Genomic DNA, 20,970 nt, shown 5'->3' on the forward strand with positions numbered 1-20,970 from the left:
ATTAAACATTTTTAGAAACTTATTTTCACTCACAGCTGATAATACAATTTTCAAAGTCTAATAATGGTTTCATAATTTTTAAGAGTGCCTTCAACAATATATAATAAAAGAAGGCGTAAATAATAACACTTTTGGATTTTAAATATAATCTATAAACTATATGGGGTAAACAACAATTTTAATTATAGACTTTAAAGTATAAATTAACATTTAAAATACCATAAGGCATTAAGATACTTACTAGGGAATATTTTTACAATAGATTTTCTCATAAATTCACGCAAAATCTCAAAAAAATAAATACTTGGCACCTAATGTAATGTTTGGAAGCATTGCATACAGGATGGTGAAAGGCTCAATATCGACACCATCCTGTATACCTATTTGTGCGTGAAGGTTACTTCGAAACAATGTTCTTTTAGCAAAAAATTCTAAAAAAAGATTCCTTTTTAGTAAACAAAGTAAAAATATTGATGTTGCAGATCAGGAAGGAAGGAACAGTGATGTTTGGATAAATCTTAACCCTAAGGAATGTGATTTGTGGTAAAACGGACAAAATTGATAATATATTTAATAATAATTTAAAATTTACACCGATTTTAAAAGGGCACTTACTAGGGGAATCCCTACACCTACAGCAATTAACTTGCAACATCGAACATTTCAAAAAGTACGTATATCATTCAGTGTTGCAAGTTTTACAAATTTAATTCTATCTACACATTATTATGAATACTATCGCCGATTTATTTCTGAGTTTTTGCGAGATATAACTAATATATTTTTATGTGCCGTTTTTACTGTCTTTTCATTTCTTTATTATTTTTTACAAAATGTAAACGAATGGAAGGAATTGGTTGTTTCTTGGATCTTTTAAAGTTTAAATAATGTTTTTTTTAATATTAGTTATATTAACTTTTGGTACATCACAATTTTTTCTAATACAATAATTAACATGGATACTGCATGAGATTTTATAGCAGTAAACTTTAATAACGTATTTCACTAATACCGACAAATAGCTAAGATATTTTAAAGCTGTTTCTAATCAATCTCAGCATTTTCTTTAGTCTCAGTACCTAATCGGATTTTTATTAGTATAATATAATGCATATTATTTTTTACAAAATTGCGGGTAGTATGAGCATTTTCTTTGATCCATTGAATGAGAGTGGAGGAAGGCAGGTCAAGAAATACGTATTATAGGACTATAAAAACTGTTTAAAATATATTTTTTACAATTAAGTCTTTAATTTATATTGTCATTAGACTTCTGATTTAGAATAAACGTCTGGAGTAGGTACAAATAGTTACGGTAGAACATTTAAATTAAAAATGTCTAGCAACACTACATTCAGTCTGGCTGTATCAAGGGATTTTTAAGACTATTCAGGCCTAATGTGCTAACTAGTTCATTTTTAGATTACCTCATTTCTAATACTGAAATCGTATTTCTAATAGCGGTCGTAGGTATAAGTCGCTATTGGAAATGTCCAACCAGAAAATATCTATCGTTAAAACTAAGAAATAAACTTCAAGTCCGAGACATAAAATGTATTAGAAATATTCGGTATATTATTTTTCGTACACATTCCAATAAAGTGAGTTTTATATACGCAAGTGTAAATTTCTCGTCGCTTTTAAAGTTGTAACAATTTATCACAAAGAAACAGAAGGGAAATCGAACGGAACTCCACACTCTTCCGAAACCTTACCTATAAAATTTAAACCTACTCTACGAATCTCACTTTGTGTACACAGTAATTCTAAATAGTACCTAATTTGTTCCGCCCGGTCGAGTCAAACGATCGTCAAAAAGTCTAGGGATAAAGGTAGGGTAAAAATCAACGAAAATTTGAGCATGACCACCGAAAGTAGAGTAGAGGGTGGACGTGGTCGAGTTGGGCCAGTTTGGCCAGGGCAGTTAGAGCGTCGTTAGACGAGCACCGGCGTGCGCTTACGGGGGGGCCGCGAGCCCGGCCGGGGGGGAGGGGGGGCGCGTGCTATAACCGCTGGCTGGGCTGGTGCAGCGGGTGCTGCTGCCGCGCCAGCACTACCCCCTATAACAGTCCAAGTGGCCCCCTATACATTCGTTATGTCGTGTGCACTCGCTGATCGATGCTACTTCATTACGAAAGAGACAGACTCTTCTTCTTCTCTTTGTTCGAGAAGAAGAATTTGTGAGACTATGGCCGTTTAATATCATAATGGCCTATGGCCGCAGAGAACAAATTAATTTTCAAGAATTTAATTTTGAGTGGATAGATGAAAATAAAGAAGAGAGTTCAGAATTAAAATTCGGTAAAAATACTTACAACTGACGGTTGTTGATTCTGTGCATGTTTTATATTTCTTTCTTGTATCATTAATTGATGAGCCGCCCTAGAAAGTATTTACATTATTAATTTCAATGTTATTTAAAAAAAACCAACCCATTAATAGAATCGTCTCCATACCTATCCATCTGTTCTTGTGTCATATCCAATGCTTCCTGCATTTCTCTTGATGTATTTCTAACAAACTCTGGATCGCAATAATCTCCTAAGCCTTGTTCAGTTAGTACCTGTAACGTTTTCGTAACAATTTTTGTCATTAGAATTCATTTGCTTTTTCGAAAATGGTTAGGTTAGGTTAACCATTCCATAATTTATAGATGTTTTTTTGATTCCAAATATGTAAAAATATTAGCCTTTTACTGCAACTTAATGACCACAAAATAAGTAACACATTATTTATCAGGGATAGAATAATGGTTATATACAGCTCTAAAAAAGAAGATGAGAAATAGCACTCCAGAAAAAAATAACGGTAGGCCATTTCTTTTACCTGCTGCAATGTTAAATAGCATTTAATTAAAATTTTGACACGTATCTTTTATCAATCCTTACCCTGGTGACCAAGCTCTCAGCGGACCCCACCACGGGCACCGACGAGCTGTTCCGGGGGCTGCCCGGCAACGACATCACCCCCCGCAGTGTGCTGTCACCGCCTGTTGTTTGTACCGTCTTTTATTGCTATTCTTTTTAATTATTTATTGGGGAAAACTGGTAATTTTGTAGAAAAATATACTGGGGTTTACCGTGACCTCTTATAGCAGTATTAAATCCAAAAGATGATTCTAAATGGTCTAAAAAGATCGTAATGGTCTAACTTCATTGCTATTCCTCTCAAGGATTAAAATGTTCTAATTTCATTCTATTAACATTTGGATGTCTATCCTTGATTGAAACCTTTTTTCTATTCTATATTTTCTAATTTCAGAAGCGTAAGCTAGCCCTAATAACTATTATTCTAAAGCAGTGAATCTAAATAGCAATGATTTCATTATCTCTATAATTTGCTCTCGTGGCAACTTTTCAGTTTTCTATATATTTTTCGTGCAATTCTTGAACTAAGTCGGAGTACCTCCCTAGCTAGTCTAAAAGCTTCTAATGTTAATTCTAGACTATTAGCTTCTATTTAGTTTTTTTAGTGGTTTACTTTACATGCTGCTCTCCGTGTTACGGAAAACTGTGAGTGTCGATTTTTAAAACTTTGTTAGTATGAGCGTTTTATTAAATAACGTGTAGAGTGCTTTGTGTTCAAAAATGTGAAAAATAACTTTTGTGGTGAAAATCTAAACAAAGTAAGTATGAGTTTTGCAAAAGCGATGTGTTATTAGTGAATTGTCGCGGTTCATTTAAAGTCATACTCAATATTGATTATTTCCGGCAGAGCTTCCTGTAAAGCTTAAATATAAATTAGTGCACATTGATGAAATGCTCAGTAGAAAGTTTCCTTTAATATTTTTTTTTTACAGTTTCAACTGCTAGAATATCATAAATTTTGTAATACATTAAAATTGTAATTATTTCATTACTGTATAAAACTAGGAAGGAAAGGTTTGCCAGGAGTTGTATATCAAAGTCATAATTTGGCCTCATCGATAATTTAAACTGAAAGTATTCAGCAATCGCTATTTGAACGAATAATTTTTATTTGTTGCATCAAACAATTAATCAAAACCAACAATGATTATATTACAATCATTTTGTTGCCACCAACAAAACAATGCAGCACATTTTTCCAATCATGTTTCACAAAATAATCGAACTTTGATCTACACGTCCCGTCGCAAAGGAAACTTCCTCCACCTGTGTCGTGCGGCTCTACTTGTCGCTGCGGCGGCGCATGCGAGGCCGCGCCCGACGACGCGCTGCGCACCATCCGACCTGCCGCGCCGCGCGCACAGCGAGCACTGCGCCGCCCCGCGCTCCACCCGGCCGCTACACCCGCACCCCCCGCACCGCCCGCCACGCGCCCCGCACTCCCCGCAAACACTCCCCCCGCGCCCCGCCCGTGCGAGAACGCGAACGGCAGCTTAGCGGCCGCATTGTATCCGTATAGGGTCATCGTCCGACATTCTGCCGCTGGGGTTATCTCCCCCGCCAGTAACGGCGATATCTTTGGCTGTATCGTATCTGGAGACGGCGACTTTTCTTCGGGAGACGCGACACGGGGTAAAGACAATTTCTCTATAGACGCGTTTTCTTCTGGATGTATCTTCTGTCTGACGCTAGGTTTGGCGGTAGGATCCGGGGTGGACAAGTAGTTGACGCAGCCGAAAGCGAGGCCGATCTGACCGAGCATCTCCGGGTAGTTGGCCCGCTGGTTGCTGTCCGGTGAGCGTGCGCAAGGCGTTAGTGGTTAGTTAGTTAGTGTTAGTGCGGAAGGGGCTAGGCTACGGAAATCACTCGAAAATCACACGTTAACTACCTTGATAAATAGCGTTCTTTAGATTGTTTGTTGTTCTTCTGCAATACAATAAGCGATGTTCCATGAGTTTACTCGTATTACAACCATCAATTTATTTGTTATTACACTTTATTATTCTACGTGATACTAGATTAAGCACTTACTCGAGTACTTGGTATATCTTTTCCGATTCTCCATTTAATATTAACGGCCGCATCGGTATCTGTTCTTTCGGCTGTCCGTTCGCCCTGTACAATATTAAAAGCATTAATAACGCACTTTTAATTAATTAATTATAAATCAATAACAACTTTCCTTCTACTATCAAATGTAAAAAAACAACACTTACAAATTTGGTGTGAGAGGCAGTGGTCCAACTCCATATTCCTTCTGCATCATAGAACTTAGATGATTGCCAACAGCTTCTGCAAATTCAAAGAATACTTTAAATGAAGAAAAAAATGATCAAATACACGTTTCTTTTAAATTTTAAACCCATATTATAATAACGTACCTAAAGGAGGCTCTCCTGGTTTCCGTGGTCTGTTCATATTATTTCTATTGGGGCCGTGACGTCGTATACTTGACCATACACCACCAAATAATGAATGGTTTCGCTGTAAAATCAAAATGTTTACAAAAAAAAAACTTTTCAAAATATTGGGCTGCTTGCAGCCCGCGCACAACGCACCAGCTAGTTCTATAATATAAAAATGAATCACAAAATGTAGGTAAGCGCATAACTTGAGAACGGCTGAACCGATTTCGATAATTCTTTTTTTGTTATATTCCTTGAAGTACGAGGATGGTTCTTATGTAGAGAAAACGTAAATATGTACCACGGGCGAAGCTGGGGCGGACCGCTAGTTTAAAATATAAGTCGAAATCATCAAATCCATTCTCAATATCACAACTATATTTTAATTATAGACCATAAACAAACACCATTCTTACCCTATGCATCGGCAGATCGAGATTAGCATCCACATCATCCAAACATCCAGAAATCGCCCTCTTAAGTTCCGGCCCTGCTTCATGTAACGTCCTGAGTCCAGCCTGTAACGTCATCTGCTGAGCCGCTTCCCCGGCATTGGCCCTTGTCTCCTGCTCTTTGCGCTTTTTGAACCTTTACCCGATACATTTGAGTCAATATTGGTTCTTGGTATCCTGCTTTCCTGGTTGTGTGTGTTGATTTGGAAAGTTGATATCTATATTCTTTATTGATCTATTTATGTCAATTTTATTATCAAGATTTTTGTTTGCCTTCAAGGAACCCGATTGAAATGATTTGTCTTAGTGCAGTGTACTTTTTTCGAATATGTGCATTTTATTTGTATTTATGTTTGATCCAGGAAATCAGGATAAGCTTCATTCAGAGGTAGAAATATACTTACTTTTTATCCCAAAATAAAAGCTAGTGCAAATGTATTATTATATCTGAGAGCTAAGCTAGTCTGCAACTAGTTGCAACTAGTAGATTCCTCTAATATGCTATTTTGCAATGTGTTGTATTAAAGTCTCGATCAAAATCTTAAGCTTCTATTTTGTTAGGCGAAAACCATCTATTCTTTGAAGTTTTTGACGAGTGAGCGATAATTGATGACACTGATTCAAAACTAACACGTGAATAAAAAAAAAAATAATCACAAAGAACACAACATTGATACGTGAGGCACTTAAACGAAAAATAAATGAAAAATCGGGAGATCGATAATAAATCGGAGCATATTCCGAGTGACATGCCTGTTTACAGTTCTGAAGGAGTTAGCTTAGTGAAGGGTTCGGTCAAAGGCGCCAAAACGTTTAAAGGTAAAGTATTAACTTCGTGAAATCTCTCGGGACCATGCGGGGTACAATCGAAAACATCTATACAATCAACTCCTCCAATGATCTGTTTCGTAGCATTAAATTTAGTTCTAGCGACACCAGTCTCTATAACAACTGCCGAGAGTTTACAACTAAAAGGGTACATTCTGTTGCCTAACAACATACTTTGTCTGATGCGTTACTTACGCGTGATTCCTATGGAACAAAAATATCACGTCAGTGTTAAACTGAACTAAACATAAATAAACAAGGTTAAATAATATCAATAATTCAAACATTAGAAAACCAATTAAAATTGTAAAAAATTGTGTGCGCTTAAAAAATAATTTTGAAATATAAAATTTGTATCTTACCTATGTACTTATATATAACAAGTTATGTTTAAATTCTTTACCATTCCTATACTGTTAACTGATTCGTTTTTCTTACATAACAGGGCTATATTTTAATGAAATAATGTCAGAATTAGACCACTCGTAAGAAAATCGAATTCCACAACATAGGAATGGCATCTCATAAAAATTGTATCAATTAGTCGACACTGGGCATTAAGAATTTAGTCACGATTTCCCAGATAACCTTATCTTACCTTCTGAAGTAATCTTGTATGAGGAAAGTAGCGTAGAACTTTCCAACTGTTATCTCATTCGGGTCTCCTGGCGGTGGTACAACTTGGTCGAGCAGTTTTGGCGATGTGCGCTTCCAGATCTTTTTGATTACTGCTCTTAGTTCTGTGTTGCAGTCGTCTATGTTGCCTGAGGGGTAAATAATGTTTGTTAATTTATAGTGTCATGCAACATGTTCAAAAAACGAAATACAGCTAAACTATTCAAAGAACTTGAAAACGTAAAAAATAGTCAGATTACGAATTTTTTATATTAATCAAATCAATTTAAGGGGCTTGTGAAGATGCAACAAAAGGAAGAAAAGTAACGGTGAAAATAAAAATCTGAAAGAATTTATACAAGGCAAGAATGACGTAAAGAAAAAAGGGAAAGGATCTTTTGAGAGTGGTGGGAAAATATAGTGATAAAGAAACTAAGAACCTACCAATATGAGACGTAAAATAAAACGGAGAAACATCTGTAAAATTGCATTATTATTTACCTTCAGTTTTAATCTTGAGTGAAGTTCTTACAACGGCAAATAGCGTGGCATTGAAGAGCACAGTGCCGTCAGAGTTGAGCGGCATGTTCATGGAGACGAGACGCTTGCACGCCACGCGGTGCGGACATAACTTGCCGAAACCTAGCCAATATTATACGTAGTAACAAATAACAGCCTGTATATGTATACAGAGTGATTTTTTAGGAGCTGAAATTTTCACAAGATGTTTGGAAGTGGTAGTAGTTATGATAGATTTGTGAAAAAAATTAAAGGTGGCGCTGAAAAACAGTATCGTCGAGAGCAGTGTGTGCAAAAATATTATAAAATTCTTGTGTCACAATGTTCGTTCCTATACGCCTTCGAAAAGGCTTGTACGATTCTCATGAAATTTTGTGCATATCAGGTAAGGCTGAAAATTGGAAAATATCTGTTTTTCATACCTCTTAGTGATAAGAGACAACGTTTGCCAGGGTAACTCGTAACGTATTACATTAAATTTAATACACTAAAACTTACCTAAAGGCGGACTAATTTTCCTTAACAAAGTAACTACATCTAAATGTTTTATTCGACCCTTTGCATCAGGATCGTATTCGCTCCATAATCTGAAATTACAAAATATTTAAATGTGAAAATGAATCGAATTATGATTATTGTTTAAAAACTATTAATTGAATTACCTTATAAATTCATCTAAGTGGTGTGGTCCCAGGATTGACCAGTCTCTAGTTAAATAGTCGAAGTTATCCATAATGACGGCGACGAACAAATTTATAATCTGTAAGGTAGTTTTAAAATTAAGTCATCGTTCGTGACAAATATCAAATGAAATTTCACAATAAAATTTGTGTGAAAGTATGAGTGTGTTGTGGCGTAGTGAGGTGTTGTATATTGTGTATTATAAGCGTAATGTTGTGAGTATTTTGCGGCGAAGTGAGGTGTTGTATTTTTAGGTGTTTTATATTGTGTATTTACGGCGCGGTATTGTGTTGGTTGTGGCTTGGTGTGTATTGTGCGTGTGTTGCGCGTCGGTTATGTGTTAGTCAATGCGGTGTGACTGCAATACGGTGGTGTTTGTGGTATAATCACACCCCGGACACTCCATACAAAATTATCGTTTTGACAGTCATACTGTAGAGACTGCAAATGTGTGTGTTAACGCTTTATGGTTGGCACATTTGTGACTAGCGTAAAAAAAAGCGTTCGCGTTTTTCACACACCCGTAAACAGTACAATATCTAACCATTTTCTACGAAAAACGATAATCACAAATCCAAAATAATATAATTGTTGTCGATCTTCGTTGCGTATCGTCCTTGCAGAAAAATGCGGCCCATAGCATGAGTATCGTGCGGGGTGAGGTAAGTGTTTAATTTTGGCGGGAGGCGGAGAGTGTCCGTTCTGTAGCGTTTAGCTACTATTATGTATTCTGTGCACAGACATGTACCTGTGGTATAATGTTTTTGGGGCAGTGTGTGTGCGTTTGTGGTATAATGTTCTGTGGCAGTGTGTGTGTGGCTCACCAGAAAGGAGCAGAGCACGTAGAAGGAGATGAAGTATGGGAAGGCGAGCACGCTGCCGCACGAGCCGGCCGCGTCGTCGCCCTCGTCCCGGTAGTTGGCGTCGCAGTGCACTTCGGGCTCGGGGGACACGCCCATCATTATGTCCTGCCACGCCTCGCCTAAGCACATTAAGTGTATAGTCATTGAGGTATTATTACTAGAGGGCACCACGAACAAAATCTGTGCGATAAGCGCGGCACGGGCCGGCTGGTGAGTCATGCCCTTGGAAGATATTCTGCCCTTTATCCATACTAATATTATAAATGCGAAAGTAACTCTGTCTGTCTATCTGTTAGGTACTCAATCACGCCTAAACTACTGAACAAATTTTCATTAAATTTGGTATGGAGATATTTTGATACCCGAGAAAGGACATAGGCTACCTTTTATTGCGAAATATGTACCACGGGCGAAGCCGGGGCGGACCTCTAGTGATATTATAAATGCGAAAGTGTGTTTATTCGTTTTAATGTGACTTGGCCATTGGGAAAATTTCTGTAAGTTGGAAAATTTCCATAAGAAAGGAAAACTTCTATACGCCAGGAAAATTTCTATAAACAAGGAAAATTTCTATACGTCAGGTAAAATTCTATATGCCAGGAAAATTTCTATACGTCGGAAAATTCCTATAAGCTGGAAAAATTCTATAAGCCAGGAAAATTTCTATACGTGAGGAAAATTTCTCTTTGCCGCAAAAAATTTTATAAGTCAGGAAAAATCCATAAGGCAGGAAAATTTCTCTTTGTGGAGAAAATTTCTATAAGTCAATAGAAAATAATATTATAGATAAATTATGATAAAATACGTATTTAAGGCGATAGAAACGATTCAACTATAAATTTATATTTAAACACATGGTATGCATAATAAATAACCTTATATTTCGTGTTTCTCAGAAATAATTCAGAAGAGAACTTAATACAACGGTTCCGTGAGATGGGAGAGGATACGAGTATAGATCATCCAATAATTAAAACAAAAGTTTAATTCAACGATAAGATACATAACAAAATTTTAATTTCAAATACGCAGGTTACGTTAAAATTTGAAATGTTTAAGAAGACGATAACAAAAATAAGCGACATCACGTTAACAAGAGTTAAAAAGAATCAGAAAATGTTAAAAATATCGTTGACATCACCTAAATATAGATTTTTGTAAATACCACTAATAGAAGTTTCATAAGATTAACATTAAAAAACAACCGAATATAATAATTCACACAGATAATTCTAGAATGTTCTAATTATTGTAAGGTTTACCTGTAGCAGATCTGAATAAAACAAGGATGGCTTGTGGGAACGTCTGGAAGTGATTGTTGCGTGTTATCGGTGTTTCGTCGTCTATTGCTATTTTACCAAACACCTGAAATTTGTAAAAGACAGATTTTTTAAAATCCATTTTTCAAAAAAATATGATCTTGTTTATCGCCCGTTTTTTTTAAATTTCACAGGAGGTATTTTTATTTGACTTTACACCAAGAGAATTGCCAATAGTAAAAGTGATTATATCGATCCTAGGTAAATCTTGAGTTGAGACAGATGAAGTAAAAAACGATGCAAAGTAAAAATTAATTTAACTAGTTACCATGATAATATAATTCCGGCAACATACCTGCATCCCCACAACAGCATAAATGAAGAACAGCATCAAGATCAGCAGAGCCACATATGGCAGCGCTTGGAAGGACTTGATGAAGGTCCACAGTAAGGTCCGGATGCCCTCACCACGAGAGAGGAGCTTCACCAAACGCATCACACGAAAGAGACGGAAGAAGTTTATGGATGGTATCGAGCTCTCCTGGAATTTGGTGGTGTTTTTGGGATAATAGTGGTATAAATTATTAAAGAATATAAAAAAAATTGATCACGAGACGGGTCTCGAAACCCGCTTCGAGTTTCATTCATCATTTGAGCATTGAAATGATAAAAAATTAAAGATCTATTATTATTTAATTCATTTAATTAATTAAATAATAATAGCGGTGTTTTTGTAAGTGAACACTTATTGAGATCTTTCTTGAATATTGAGTTATTGTAATAACAGTGCTTTGAGAGAATTTAAAATTGAGTTTGTGCTAAAAATGTTAGATACATTACCAATTTTAAAAACAAGGCAAATATTGTCATGATTTGAAATAAAAATTTGAATTTAAATTGATTCCTGCCTCATTGTGGCCTATCACACATCCTCATATTATAAATATCATAGTAGTAATTGATTTTATTTCAATAAGTAATTTAATATTTAAATAGCCATGGTGAAAGCTTTGTGAATAGAGCATTTTGAGCGGTCTCTGTGTATTTATTGAGACTTGTGATTTATCTACAGTGCTTAAGCACTTTACTTTAGCCAAAACTATTGTAATTTTACAGTGTCTATGTTTATTTGAAGCAAATTGAACGATACGTCCGATAGTATCTTCTTTATTTATATTAAAAATTATTAAAAGCACTTTGTTTTAGTGTGTGATCATGTTGAAGTGTTTTGAGCGTGTAGTGCTATCATGGACTAATTATTCACCGTTACTGTCCCATAATTCGACACCAAAAGCCTTTTGAAAAGTCGACAACATACAAAGCTTAGAACCATTAGTTACATTGACGAAAGTTTCAGAGACTAGAAGATAATAATTTTAAGTCATAATAATATTGTGTTGAATATTTTAAAGGTAAAACTTGATCAAAAATTCATTTAATAAGATATCCTGCTTACTTTAACATTCGTTTAAAATTTTGATTCTGTGATGATAAAAATAATTCAATTCAATAAATACATAGGTTTAATTGTAATTGTTGTATTGCTTTAAAATTTACAACTGTTCTCTATTTTGCGGCTAAAATACAATTGTAGAATTGTATCCAATACTTACAACAGAAAAACGATTAAAATGTCCTCCAAAAACCTATATTATCACAAATAATCGCGTCACCAAAGCCCCTTTTAGTTACTAATTCAAAATTAACATCATCTACCCCATTTTCTATATTAAATTAATCGCAATTTTTGATCAAGTCACCAAAAACATCGATTACCCTTACCTTAACAACGTGCGCTCTCGGCGGGCCACTCCCCTGAAACACGTTCGATCAGTAACTACAACATCTAAATACCGTTGTTATTACAACATCCATGTCGTCCATGCTCGGGACAGTAACTTTGTTGTTTTGATTCTAATGGTGCAGTTTTTTAATATTAATAAGTCCTTATATTTTTTGTTGAATTATATCTTAAAAATTTGTAACAAAAATGACTGGATATACTATAAAATAAAATAATGTATATATTATGAAAATTATAAAAGAAAAAGAAAAGAATATTTAATAGATAGGTACAAAGACAGTATTAAATAAATAAATATTGGCTATATAGTTAAATACAGTTACAATTATAATATAAAATCTGCTTCTGCACCATTATCTACAAAACAACGTGTTACCGAGTGTCTGTCTAAGTGCTGAGTGCAGTTACCTGATTCTTAAGTTCGTTTACTTGAGACACAACGATGTCTATGATGCTGCCCAACACTATGATGAAATCAAATGTGTTCCAAGCGTCTCCGAAGTAGTTCTGAAAATGTATGTTTTTTTATTACTATCAAATAAATGCTGCATTTTTGCATTAATAAAGAAAATACATGAAGCTGTTAAGATAATATTGGCACCTTAAATCTAAAAATGATTAAAGATGAATTAAACAGTGCCACGTACCTTAAACCTAAAAGCGGCGAGTTTGAAAATAAACTCCAAAGCAAAGACCGCGGTGAATATCATATTGAGCAAATCCAATGCTTTGCTATACTCCGCCGGTTGGTTGTGGTACTTCATAGCGAGCGTGATCGTGTTGATCATGATCAATACGAAGATCGCATACTCGAAGGGTTGTGACGTCACGAACCACCACACCTTGTACTGGATGCGGTGCTTCGGGATGTATCTGGTTTGATGGAGTTTAGCGATTTTTATTTTCAGTTTTTGTTTTTGAATGTCAGTCAGTTTTTTTAGAAATGGGTATTTTAAATCTCTTGTTTTGTATAACAACGTCGTCAGTTGTCTATCTGGTTTTAATATGAGTGTTCGGTATTGAACTGTTTACAGAAATATGGAATTCTTACAAGTAGCGACATTTAGTTAAGAAATTTTTTGTTCAAAATCTTCTAAAATGATTTTATTAACTTGATACAGAAAAATATCAAAATGTAACTGAAAATGAACTATAAAGATCATTTGAAATTGAATACATAAAGTCATGAGTAGAAACATGTTTTATTATTTCTTGTGTAACTTTTTTCCCAACTTTTTACAGTACTTACCTCCTTATAGGTTTAGCTTTTAAAGCGAATTCTATGCAATTCCTCTGATTCTTATCTAACTCACAGTTCTTATACTCTTGCTCACCCTCGTTCTGGAATGTCACTATGACGAAACCGACGAATATATTCACCTAAAACATTTTAGTTGAAACTTAAATTCTTTTTATTTTTACTAAAATATGTTCGTCATATTTCACATTTTGGAACTTACCATGAAGAAGGCAATAATAATAATATAAATAATATAGTACGCAGCGACAATTGGACGGAAGTTAGTGATAGGACCTCGGTCCTCAGCATTTGAATCTATAGATACATATAGTAACCTGAAATAAATAGAAAATTAACTAAATTTCAATAATTTCTTCAATTGATAAATCAATGAAATCGTCAATATATGAACGTACCCTGGCCATCCTTCAAAAGTGGATACAGTGAAGAGAGTGAGCATCCCTTTCATAACATTATCGAAATGGAAATCATTTCTCTTCCATTCTCTATCTCTTACAACATAATTACGGTTTTCAAACACTAAGTATGTTCCCCTGGAATAACATTAACTTGGTAAAAACCTTGTCACAGTGCCAAATCAAAATAATAATTTAAGAAATATATTATACTTACTGACATTCTTCTTTTGTCATTTTGGAAATATCATTACATTTAAAAAATTTACCCTGAAACAAAACTTTGTATTCAATCGTTTTATAACAATTAATGAGAGTTAATCATGCGACAAGCTAGTTAATAAATATTTAATTTGATTCATTATTCTTTAAGAGGCTTTGATTAATTATTCGTTAACATTTAAAAAAGTTATTTTTAACACATTATCAAAAGCTGTTCAATTTAATTCAATGTTTATTTTATTTTTTATCTTATATGTCAAAAATAAAACATCTTTAATTTCAATCGCAAGAACTGCTGTTAAATATATTGATTAATAAATTAGTTTCGAACATATAATATAAAAAACAGCACATTAATGTCGCCCAATTGATTTTATTTTTCAAATAAACATACACAATTAATATTTGCAAATACCAATTGACATGAAACATTAAAAGCCATCACCTACTTGTCACAGTTAAACTCTTACCTTAAACAACTGTACACCAACGACAGCGAACATAAATTGCAATAAATACGTAACTAGCATAATATTTCCTATCGTCTTAATCGCTACTATCACACATTTGACCACATACTACAGGATCGTGCGAGTTAGTTCGTGGACATACGTTACCGGGCAAGGGTCCGGGCCAGCACGCAGCGACGGGACATAGGGGCAAAAGCAACCACATTTTAATACATTGAGCTTTTACATGAACTCTGGTAATATTATGGTATCTACGTAGGTATTAACGTGTATTGTTAGACACCTGATCGATAATAATCTACTAAACGCCAAGGTAGGGGGAATGGTTATGTTCTATGAAACTTCGGGGTTATTAGTCTGGTCGGTTTGGAACTGTCCAGTACACCTTTGGGTTACGATGAAGTTGGAAACGTAATTGTTAATGCGTTGGCCGTTGAAAATTAATTTCCTATAATATTTTATAAATCAGTGTTAAGAAATAAAAGATGATGAAAGGAAACACACGAAGATAAAGTAAAGGTATAAAAAGTATAGAAATAATAGTATTAACACAATATAAACACATGCAAAGACAAAAACCATGAAGATGGAAAAAGAAAAACACAACAGACTGGATGAGAAGAGAAGCCCAGAAGTACCCAAAGGTGTAAAAGATCGTGTAAGTAGAAATGAACATAGTGATATTTCTGTGATAATTATAAACTGGCACACGTGATGAGACTGTACGAGGAGTAGATCGCTTAACAAAGTGCCCCCTACCTTGAACATTTGCACTCCCATGACTGCGAACATGAACTGCAGTAAGGACGTTACCAATAATATGTTGCCGATCGTTTTGATGGCAACGATCACGCACTGAACAACGTGCTACAATCAGGTAAAATGTGTATCAGGTGCTTGTTGACAGTATTCTTGTTTCAGATTAAACTCATTATTTCTTATTTATCATTAATTCTTTAAAAGTTGCAAACCCCATTCTATTAATAGTAGTTATATCAAATCTTGAATTTATTTTAGACATATTATTTTAATGCAATTTGTGAAAGATTGAAACTGATAATAATACTGACCTTGAGACCTTTGGCCCGGTTGATGGCCCTAAGCGGCCTTAACACCCTGAACACTCGTAATATTTTCACCACCGATATACTACCGGACCTGGAATAAATGATGGTGATATTATATTATCTGTAGTGTACATATTTACGATTTGTGATAAGTTGCGATGTAAATAAATTGTGGTAAGTTGGACGTGCAAATTCATTTAATTGATGTTTACGTTTGTAATAAATATAACGAAAAAACTAATCAAGATTATACATTGAGTGGTAAAATATTCAGGTAAAGTATTATGTTTTCGTCAAATCTCAATAGAAATTCATGAACATGATGAATGAAGTCCATAGATGGAAGGAGACAGCCAGACTAACTTGATGCTCAGTTATAAGAGAAAATTCACTTTTTGAAGTGAAAACTTCTTTAGCGGCGTTGAGCACTTTTTCTGTAATGGGTATAAAATCTTAAACTCGCGTCAGGACACGTGACCTGATCGAAAAAGCGCATGTTTGATATTTTGGATACCATTCCAAAATATCAAACATGCTCAACGTTAATAATCAAGTTTTCACTTCTGCCGGCACTCCCGGAGTGCAACCCGTCTTTTTTTTTTAGAAATGAAGGAGGCTAGAGGGGACCTATTGCAGTCGTATTGCACTTACTTGAAGCTCATAGAGATGAGAGAGACGCAAACAACGAGCATATCAAGCACGTTGAAGGCGGAACGCAGGAAGGAGCCGGGGTGCAACACTAGTCCGTACGTCACCAGCTTCAGGAACAGCTCCAGCGTGAAGATGCCCGTGAAGAAGATGTCGAACTGGCTTAGGAGCTACGGATTACAATGTTTTTGGTAATGTCACATATTGATATGAAAATATAATAATGGGATTTTAAATAGTTCGCAAATAGACACAAAACAGACCTTATAACATTTATTTTATTCTTATAAGATTCTTAAAAAACACACAAATATATTGATTTCAAGTGCTGTAAGTTTTTGTTTATATGTTTATAAGTTTTTGTTTAAAGTAGCTTCTTTATTGTGTAATCATAGATTTATTTCTCATGCAAATACATGGTAATGCGTTATTAATTGATATTACATCGATAATGTATTGAAGAACAGCCATTGCTTGTAATTTAAGGTTTATAAATAGCTGTTTTCCTATGCTTTTGCTTTTTTTTTCAAATAAAGATTAGGTATTGGTCCTTTTTCACTTTTATAACTAACTTAAAAAGTTAAAAGTACTAAAAGTTTATGGGTTAGATAAAAATATCATTTGCCTTACATAATTCCTGAAACCCTTTTGTGCTGCATCCAATGGATCCTCAGCCGCCAACATGGCGGACGACAGCATGATGCACACCAATATAATGTTTCCGAACGTCGACGATGCCGACAACTTGTAGCATAACACCCGAAACCTAACACCAGGCACATCGTTACAATAATAAAAATATAGACGACTATGAAACGAACACAACACCGATAATCATAAAAGAGAAGAAATTTTGTTATCAAAATTACACATTTAAACACAAAAGCATTTCAATGAAAGTAAGCATATATACATGCAACACGGTTATAAGATAAATAAATACATAATACATAGTAGAGATAATATAATATAATTCATGCAAAATAAAAATTGATAAGAATGTCATATCAAAAAAAGTGTAATACAGTGTTCTATGATAGTATATCTATCTAAATCTATTCTTCTAAATCATGCTAACTTTAAAACGAACTAGCCTATCTACTGAACACCTTCACCCTGTAATCTCATTGTTGAAATTTTGATTCAGAGGGATTTCGGCAATAATATAATACAAGGGGAACAGACGTGCAAAGAGGTACGAGCATTGAGCGGGATAGCACATTTGACATATCGGAAAGTGTAGCAGACAACGCCAATTGGTTTACAATGAGACACGGGGTTCTATCGCCGATCACCTGTTCGTCGGTGAGAATACGAAGAAACTACTAGCGTTCGGTATCGGCGGCGTCTGATTGGGCATATTCAGTTCGGACATCCGCCGCGGGCGGGCCGTTACTAGTTTCCCTTCCTCCTCCTCGCCACCGTCTTCGATAGAAACATAATTCAATAGTCTACTTATATCCATTATTACGTGTCGTGCCTAGCCGGGAACCTCGCGTGTCGCTACGTGTTCGGATAGTGATAAACCGTATACATAAAAATAATAATAGCCGTAAATAATATAACACAGGCGTAAGTGTATAAGTTGCCGTCGATCGCATAGAAACCGAAATCAAAACAAAAATAAACAGGTGTGAAGTGAGAAGTGCCGGTTAAGATAGTAAAGCTATCGTCAAATCGGAAAATTAAAATGCAGATAAGAAAGAAACATCTAAATAAAGTGAAGCGAACGTCGCCGGGGGCCCTAACCTGTTGGTTTTGGAAAATATGAAGAATGAAGAAGCGTCGGGTATCGGTTTGGCGGAGTTCTGGATATCGACCTCAGAGAGCCTGCGCGGCCGAGCCGAGGACGTGGTCGGCTTGCGTTTCAAACGCGGCTCTTCTTCGTAATCTGTGTTCACTATTTTACTGTGGTTAGCTTTGCAGAGGCTTTCAACCGCTGCGGGTTCTATCTCTTTACCGTTATCAGTGCATTTGATATTAATTATAAACCATATTTGTACCAATAAATTAGTTCAATAATTTCTGATTACACTCAGTTTTGTCAATACATAAAAAATATACACACAAATATACAATTACATTAAAATAAACTGTTTTGTATCAAATATTTTCAACATTTTTCATTTCAATTTCATAAATTTTAAACGCTAAGTCAACAAAATGCATCAAATACCACAAGTACTTCATATATTTCGTTTAAATCTATAAACCTAATTTTATTCTTACCTATATGATTCCTCTGATGGCTGTCCATCATATCCACGTCCTCCTGTTCCTCCTCCAGCCTCTCCTCAATTTCCTCATCCTCAACTATTTCATCCTGTTCATCTATTTCATCTTGGTTCTCACCTTCCGAACCTTCTTCGTATTCCCTTTCTGAACTATATTTAAAAAATATTGTATTTTTATTTTATGAGGCATGATTAAAAGTTATCGATAAGTTTCATAAATCTTTGCGATATCAATATTTATCTTTTCGTTATAACTATGCTTAATACTTCTTTTTTCAATCTATTGTTCACAGAATTATTGAATTTTTTTTATGTCAGAGCAAGCAAAGGTGCAAAGGAGATGGGCCACCTGATGTGAAGTGGTCACCATCGCCCATAAACACTTGTAACACTTATTATTGAATACCTATTTATTTTTAATTCTAACTTTTTACTTGTTAATGAACTATATGTTATATAATCTGTAACATACTTATCACTAGTATATACATCTTCATCGTGAATATATTCATCATCCGTATCCGCTTGCCCGCCTTCAGCTATAACACTACCGCCTTCTTTTTCTTCCGGAGCTTGCTAAAAATCAATATTTCTTTTAGTATGGATTGATAACTTTAATTAAATAATTGTATAGTTTTAACTACTTGTATCAGTGTTAATGAATTTAATTTTATGGATTTTAATACTTACACCTTCTTCTTTCTCTATATTTGTTAATGATTCGGCATCTGCCAAATTGTCAACAGCGATAGCCAAGAACACATTTAGCAGAATATCTGTTTCCGTTCAGGTAACTATTGATTATAAAAGATTTAATTGATTTAGTTCAGATATTATATCAGTATAGTGTATACGTGATAAAATTAAAATAAAATATTCCACAGATATTTAATATAAAGTATAAACTTCGGCTTGACCCATTTTTTTAAGTTTTAATTTTGTGTTTAAAATAACACCAGTCTTGTCTATTACCACTACGAAGATGGTCAACTGTGAACTGACGATTCTTTTTATTATTTTTACGATATATCAAATATGTATACTATTTTAATAATGATGTACAGCAATATTATTAACCAAAAAAGGATACAGTTGCCGCAAATAAATAGAATGATGAAGTAAATACAAGCAACAATCCCAACTGTCCCCACTCCACCGTACGCTTTGATACCTTCGTACATTACTGCATTCCAGTCCTCGCCTGTTAGGATCTATCATTTTGGAGAATTTTAACAAAATTGTAATAGCTATGTAAAAATTGGATTAATGGTATAAAATTAAAAAAAAAAATAATATTACTGTAGTTAATGCTATGAAAATTTATTTGATAAACAATTATTATAAAATTTGATGTATTTGCAATGCTCATTTGTCTATAAATGATGACAATTTATCAGATTGCAATTTATCAATGGCAACATTTCATTTAAATCATTTATATTATCCTTTGCATCCCTGAATTCCTTAAAATCAGACCTAAATTATCATCATAATGAAATCAAAAGTGCTTCTAAAAGAAGTCTAATTGAATAAAAAAAGACGGGTTGTAGTCCGGGAGTGCCGGCAGAAGTGAAAACTTGATTATTGACGTTGAGCATGTTTGATATTTTGGAATGGTATCCGTCTTACGCTTTTTCGATCAGGTCACGTGTCCTGACGCGAGTTTAACATTTTATACCCAACGCCGCTAAAGAAGTTTCACTTCAATAAATGTTTGATTTTGAGTTTTGAGTTCATCTTTAACCATCTCACCTGGAACACCGTCAGTAACGCTTGCCAGAAGCAATCAAAGTTATGCCTGTCCTTTTCCTCCACGGGGTCATAATTAAACTTCCCCCCGAAGACCTGCATCCCCAGGAGCGCGAAGATCATGATGAACAGGAACAGCAGCAGCAGGAGGGAGGCAATGGATTGGATGGAATTGAGGAGGGAGGCTACCAGGTTAGAGAGGGACCGCCAATACCTGGAGGGTTGATAAAAAATTGGTTGTCTGTAAAGTCGGTTTACTGACGATAGTTGAACGTGACAACGATTGTGCTTCTTTGTCGCTCGTTCCGCGCTCTCGCTTGCACTTCAAGCCTTACATGGAACGCCTCAGAGCGAGGTAACACCGCATGAGTCATGTTATTTCGTGCGTGCAGCCGGCTATATCGAATTATAAGACGTTGTCACGTCAAAAGTATTTTATTTTTGTTTTTAATTATTTTGTCACAAATCATGATATACAAGTAAAGAAACTAATTGAATGAATTTTGGTAATAACATTTTCAGTTTTTGCGATTTTGTACTAATACTTTTTTAGTTAAACTTTTCCATTACTCAGCTTTCAGTACAATAGTTAAAAGTGACAAGTATAAACTGAAAACAGAAAAGTAACAAT

The 20,970-nt window shown here is 34.9% G+C and overlaps 1 protein-coding gene across 1 annotated transcript in view; it reads right to left on the bottom strand.

Annotated features, from left to right (window-relative positions):
• Positions 1 to 1,935: 1,935 nt before the first annotated feature.
• Positions 1,936 to 20,970, bottom strand: part of LOC149897854 (muscle calcium channel subunit alpha-1-like) — an 80,991-nt gene continuing 61,956 nt past the window's right edge. The window contains exons 14-47 of the mRNA XM_090115701.1: positions 20,343 to 20,553; positions 19,681 to 19,801; positions 19,281 to 19,366; positions 19,063 to 19,166; positions 18,586 to 18,740; positions 18,106 to 18,256; positions 16,987 to 17,122; positions 16,360 to 16,526; positions 15,712 to 15,799; positions 15,401 to 15,508; positions 14,642 to 14,749; positions 14,167 to 14,219; positions 13,950 to 14,087; positions 13,754 to 13,868; positions 13,543 to 13,673; positions 12,941 to 13,166; positions 12,702 to 12,800; positions 12,272 to 12,304; positions 10,845 to 11,030; positions 10,493 to 10,595; positions 9,192 to 9,349; positions 8,349 to 8,446; positions 8,185 to 8,273; positions 7,669 to 7,809; positions 7,151 to 7,316; positions 5,689 to 5,860; positions 5,249 to 5,351; positions 5,084 to 5,159; positions 4,899 to 4,982; positions 4,134 to 4,654; positions 2,889 to 2,989; positions 2,457 to 2,563; positions 2,316 to 2,382; positions 1,936 to 2,082 (exon numbers count right to left, since the gene is read on the bottom strand). Coding sequence (XP_089971827.1) covers positions 1,936 to 2,082; positions 2,316 to 2,382; positions 2,457 to 2,563; positions 2,889 to 2,989; positions 4,134 to 4,654; positions 4,899 to 4,982; positions 5,084 to 5,159; positions 5,249 to 5,351; positions 5,689 to 5,860; positions 7,151 to 7,316; positions 7,669 to 7,809; positions 8,185 to 8,273; positions 8,349 to 8,446; positions 9,192 to 9,349; positions 10,493 to 10,595; positions 10,845 to 11,030; positions 12,272 to 12,304; positions 12,702 to 12,800; positions 12,941 to 13,166; positions 13,543 to 13,673; positions 13,754 to 13,868; positions 13,950 to 14,087; positions 14,167 to 14,219; positions 14,642 to 14,749; positions 15,401 to 15,508; positions 15,712 to 15,799; positions 16,360 to 16,526; positions 16,987 to 17,122; positions 18,106 to 18,256; positions 18,586 to 18,740; positions 19,063 to 19,166; positions 19,281 to 19,366; positions 19,681 to 19,801; positions 20,343 to 20,553 — 4,549 coding nt within the window. The remainder of the gene's footprint in view (positions 2,083 to 2,315; positions 2,383 to 2,456; positions 2,564 to 2,888; positions 2,990 to 4,133; positions 4,655 to 4,898; positions 4,983 to 5,083; positions 5,160 to 5,248; positions 5,352 to 5,688; positions 5,861 to 7,150; positions 7,317 to 7,668; positions 7,810 to 8,184; positions 8,274 to 8,348; positions 8,447 to 9,191; positions 9,350 to 10,492; positions 10,596 to 10,844; positions 11,031 to 12,271; positions 12,305 to 12,701; positions 12,801 to 12,940; positions 13,167 to 13,542; positions 13,674 to 13,753; positions 13,869 to 13,949; positions 14,088 to 14,166; positions 14,220 to 14,641; positions 14,750 to 15,400; positions 15,509 to 15,711; positions 15,800 to 16,359; positions 16,527 to 16,986; positions 17,123 to 18,105; positions 18,257 to 18,585; positions 18,741 to 19,062; positions 19,167 to 19,280; positions 19,367 to 19,680; positions 19,802 to 20,342; positions 20,554 to 20,970) is intronic.

The sequence above is a fragment of the Colias eurytheme genome, chromosome 24, assembly GCF_061535395.1.
Source record: "Colias eurytheme isolate Ceu_HAF_F1 chromosome 24, ilColEury1 Martin Lab GWU primary, whole genome shotgun sequence".
In the NCBI taxonomy this organism is placed as follows: domain Eukaryota; kingdom Metazoa; phylum Arthropoda; class Insecta; order Lepidoptera; family Pieridae; genus Colias; species Colias eurytheme.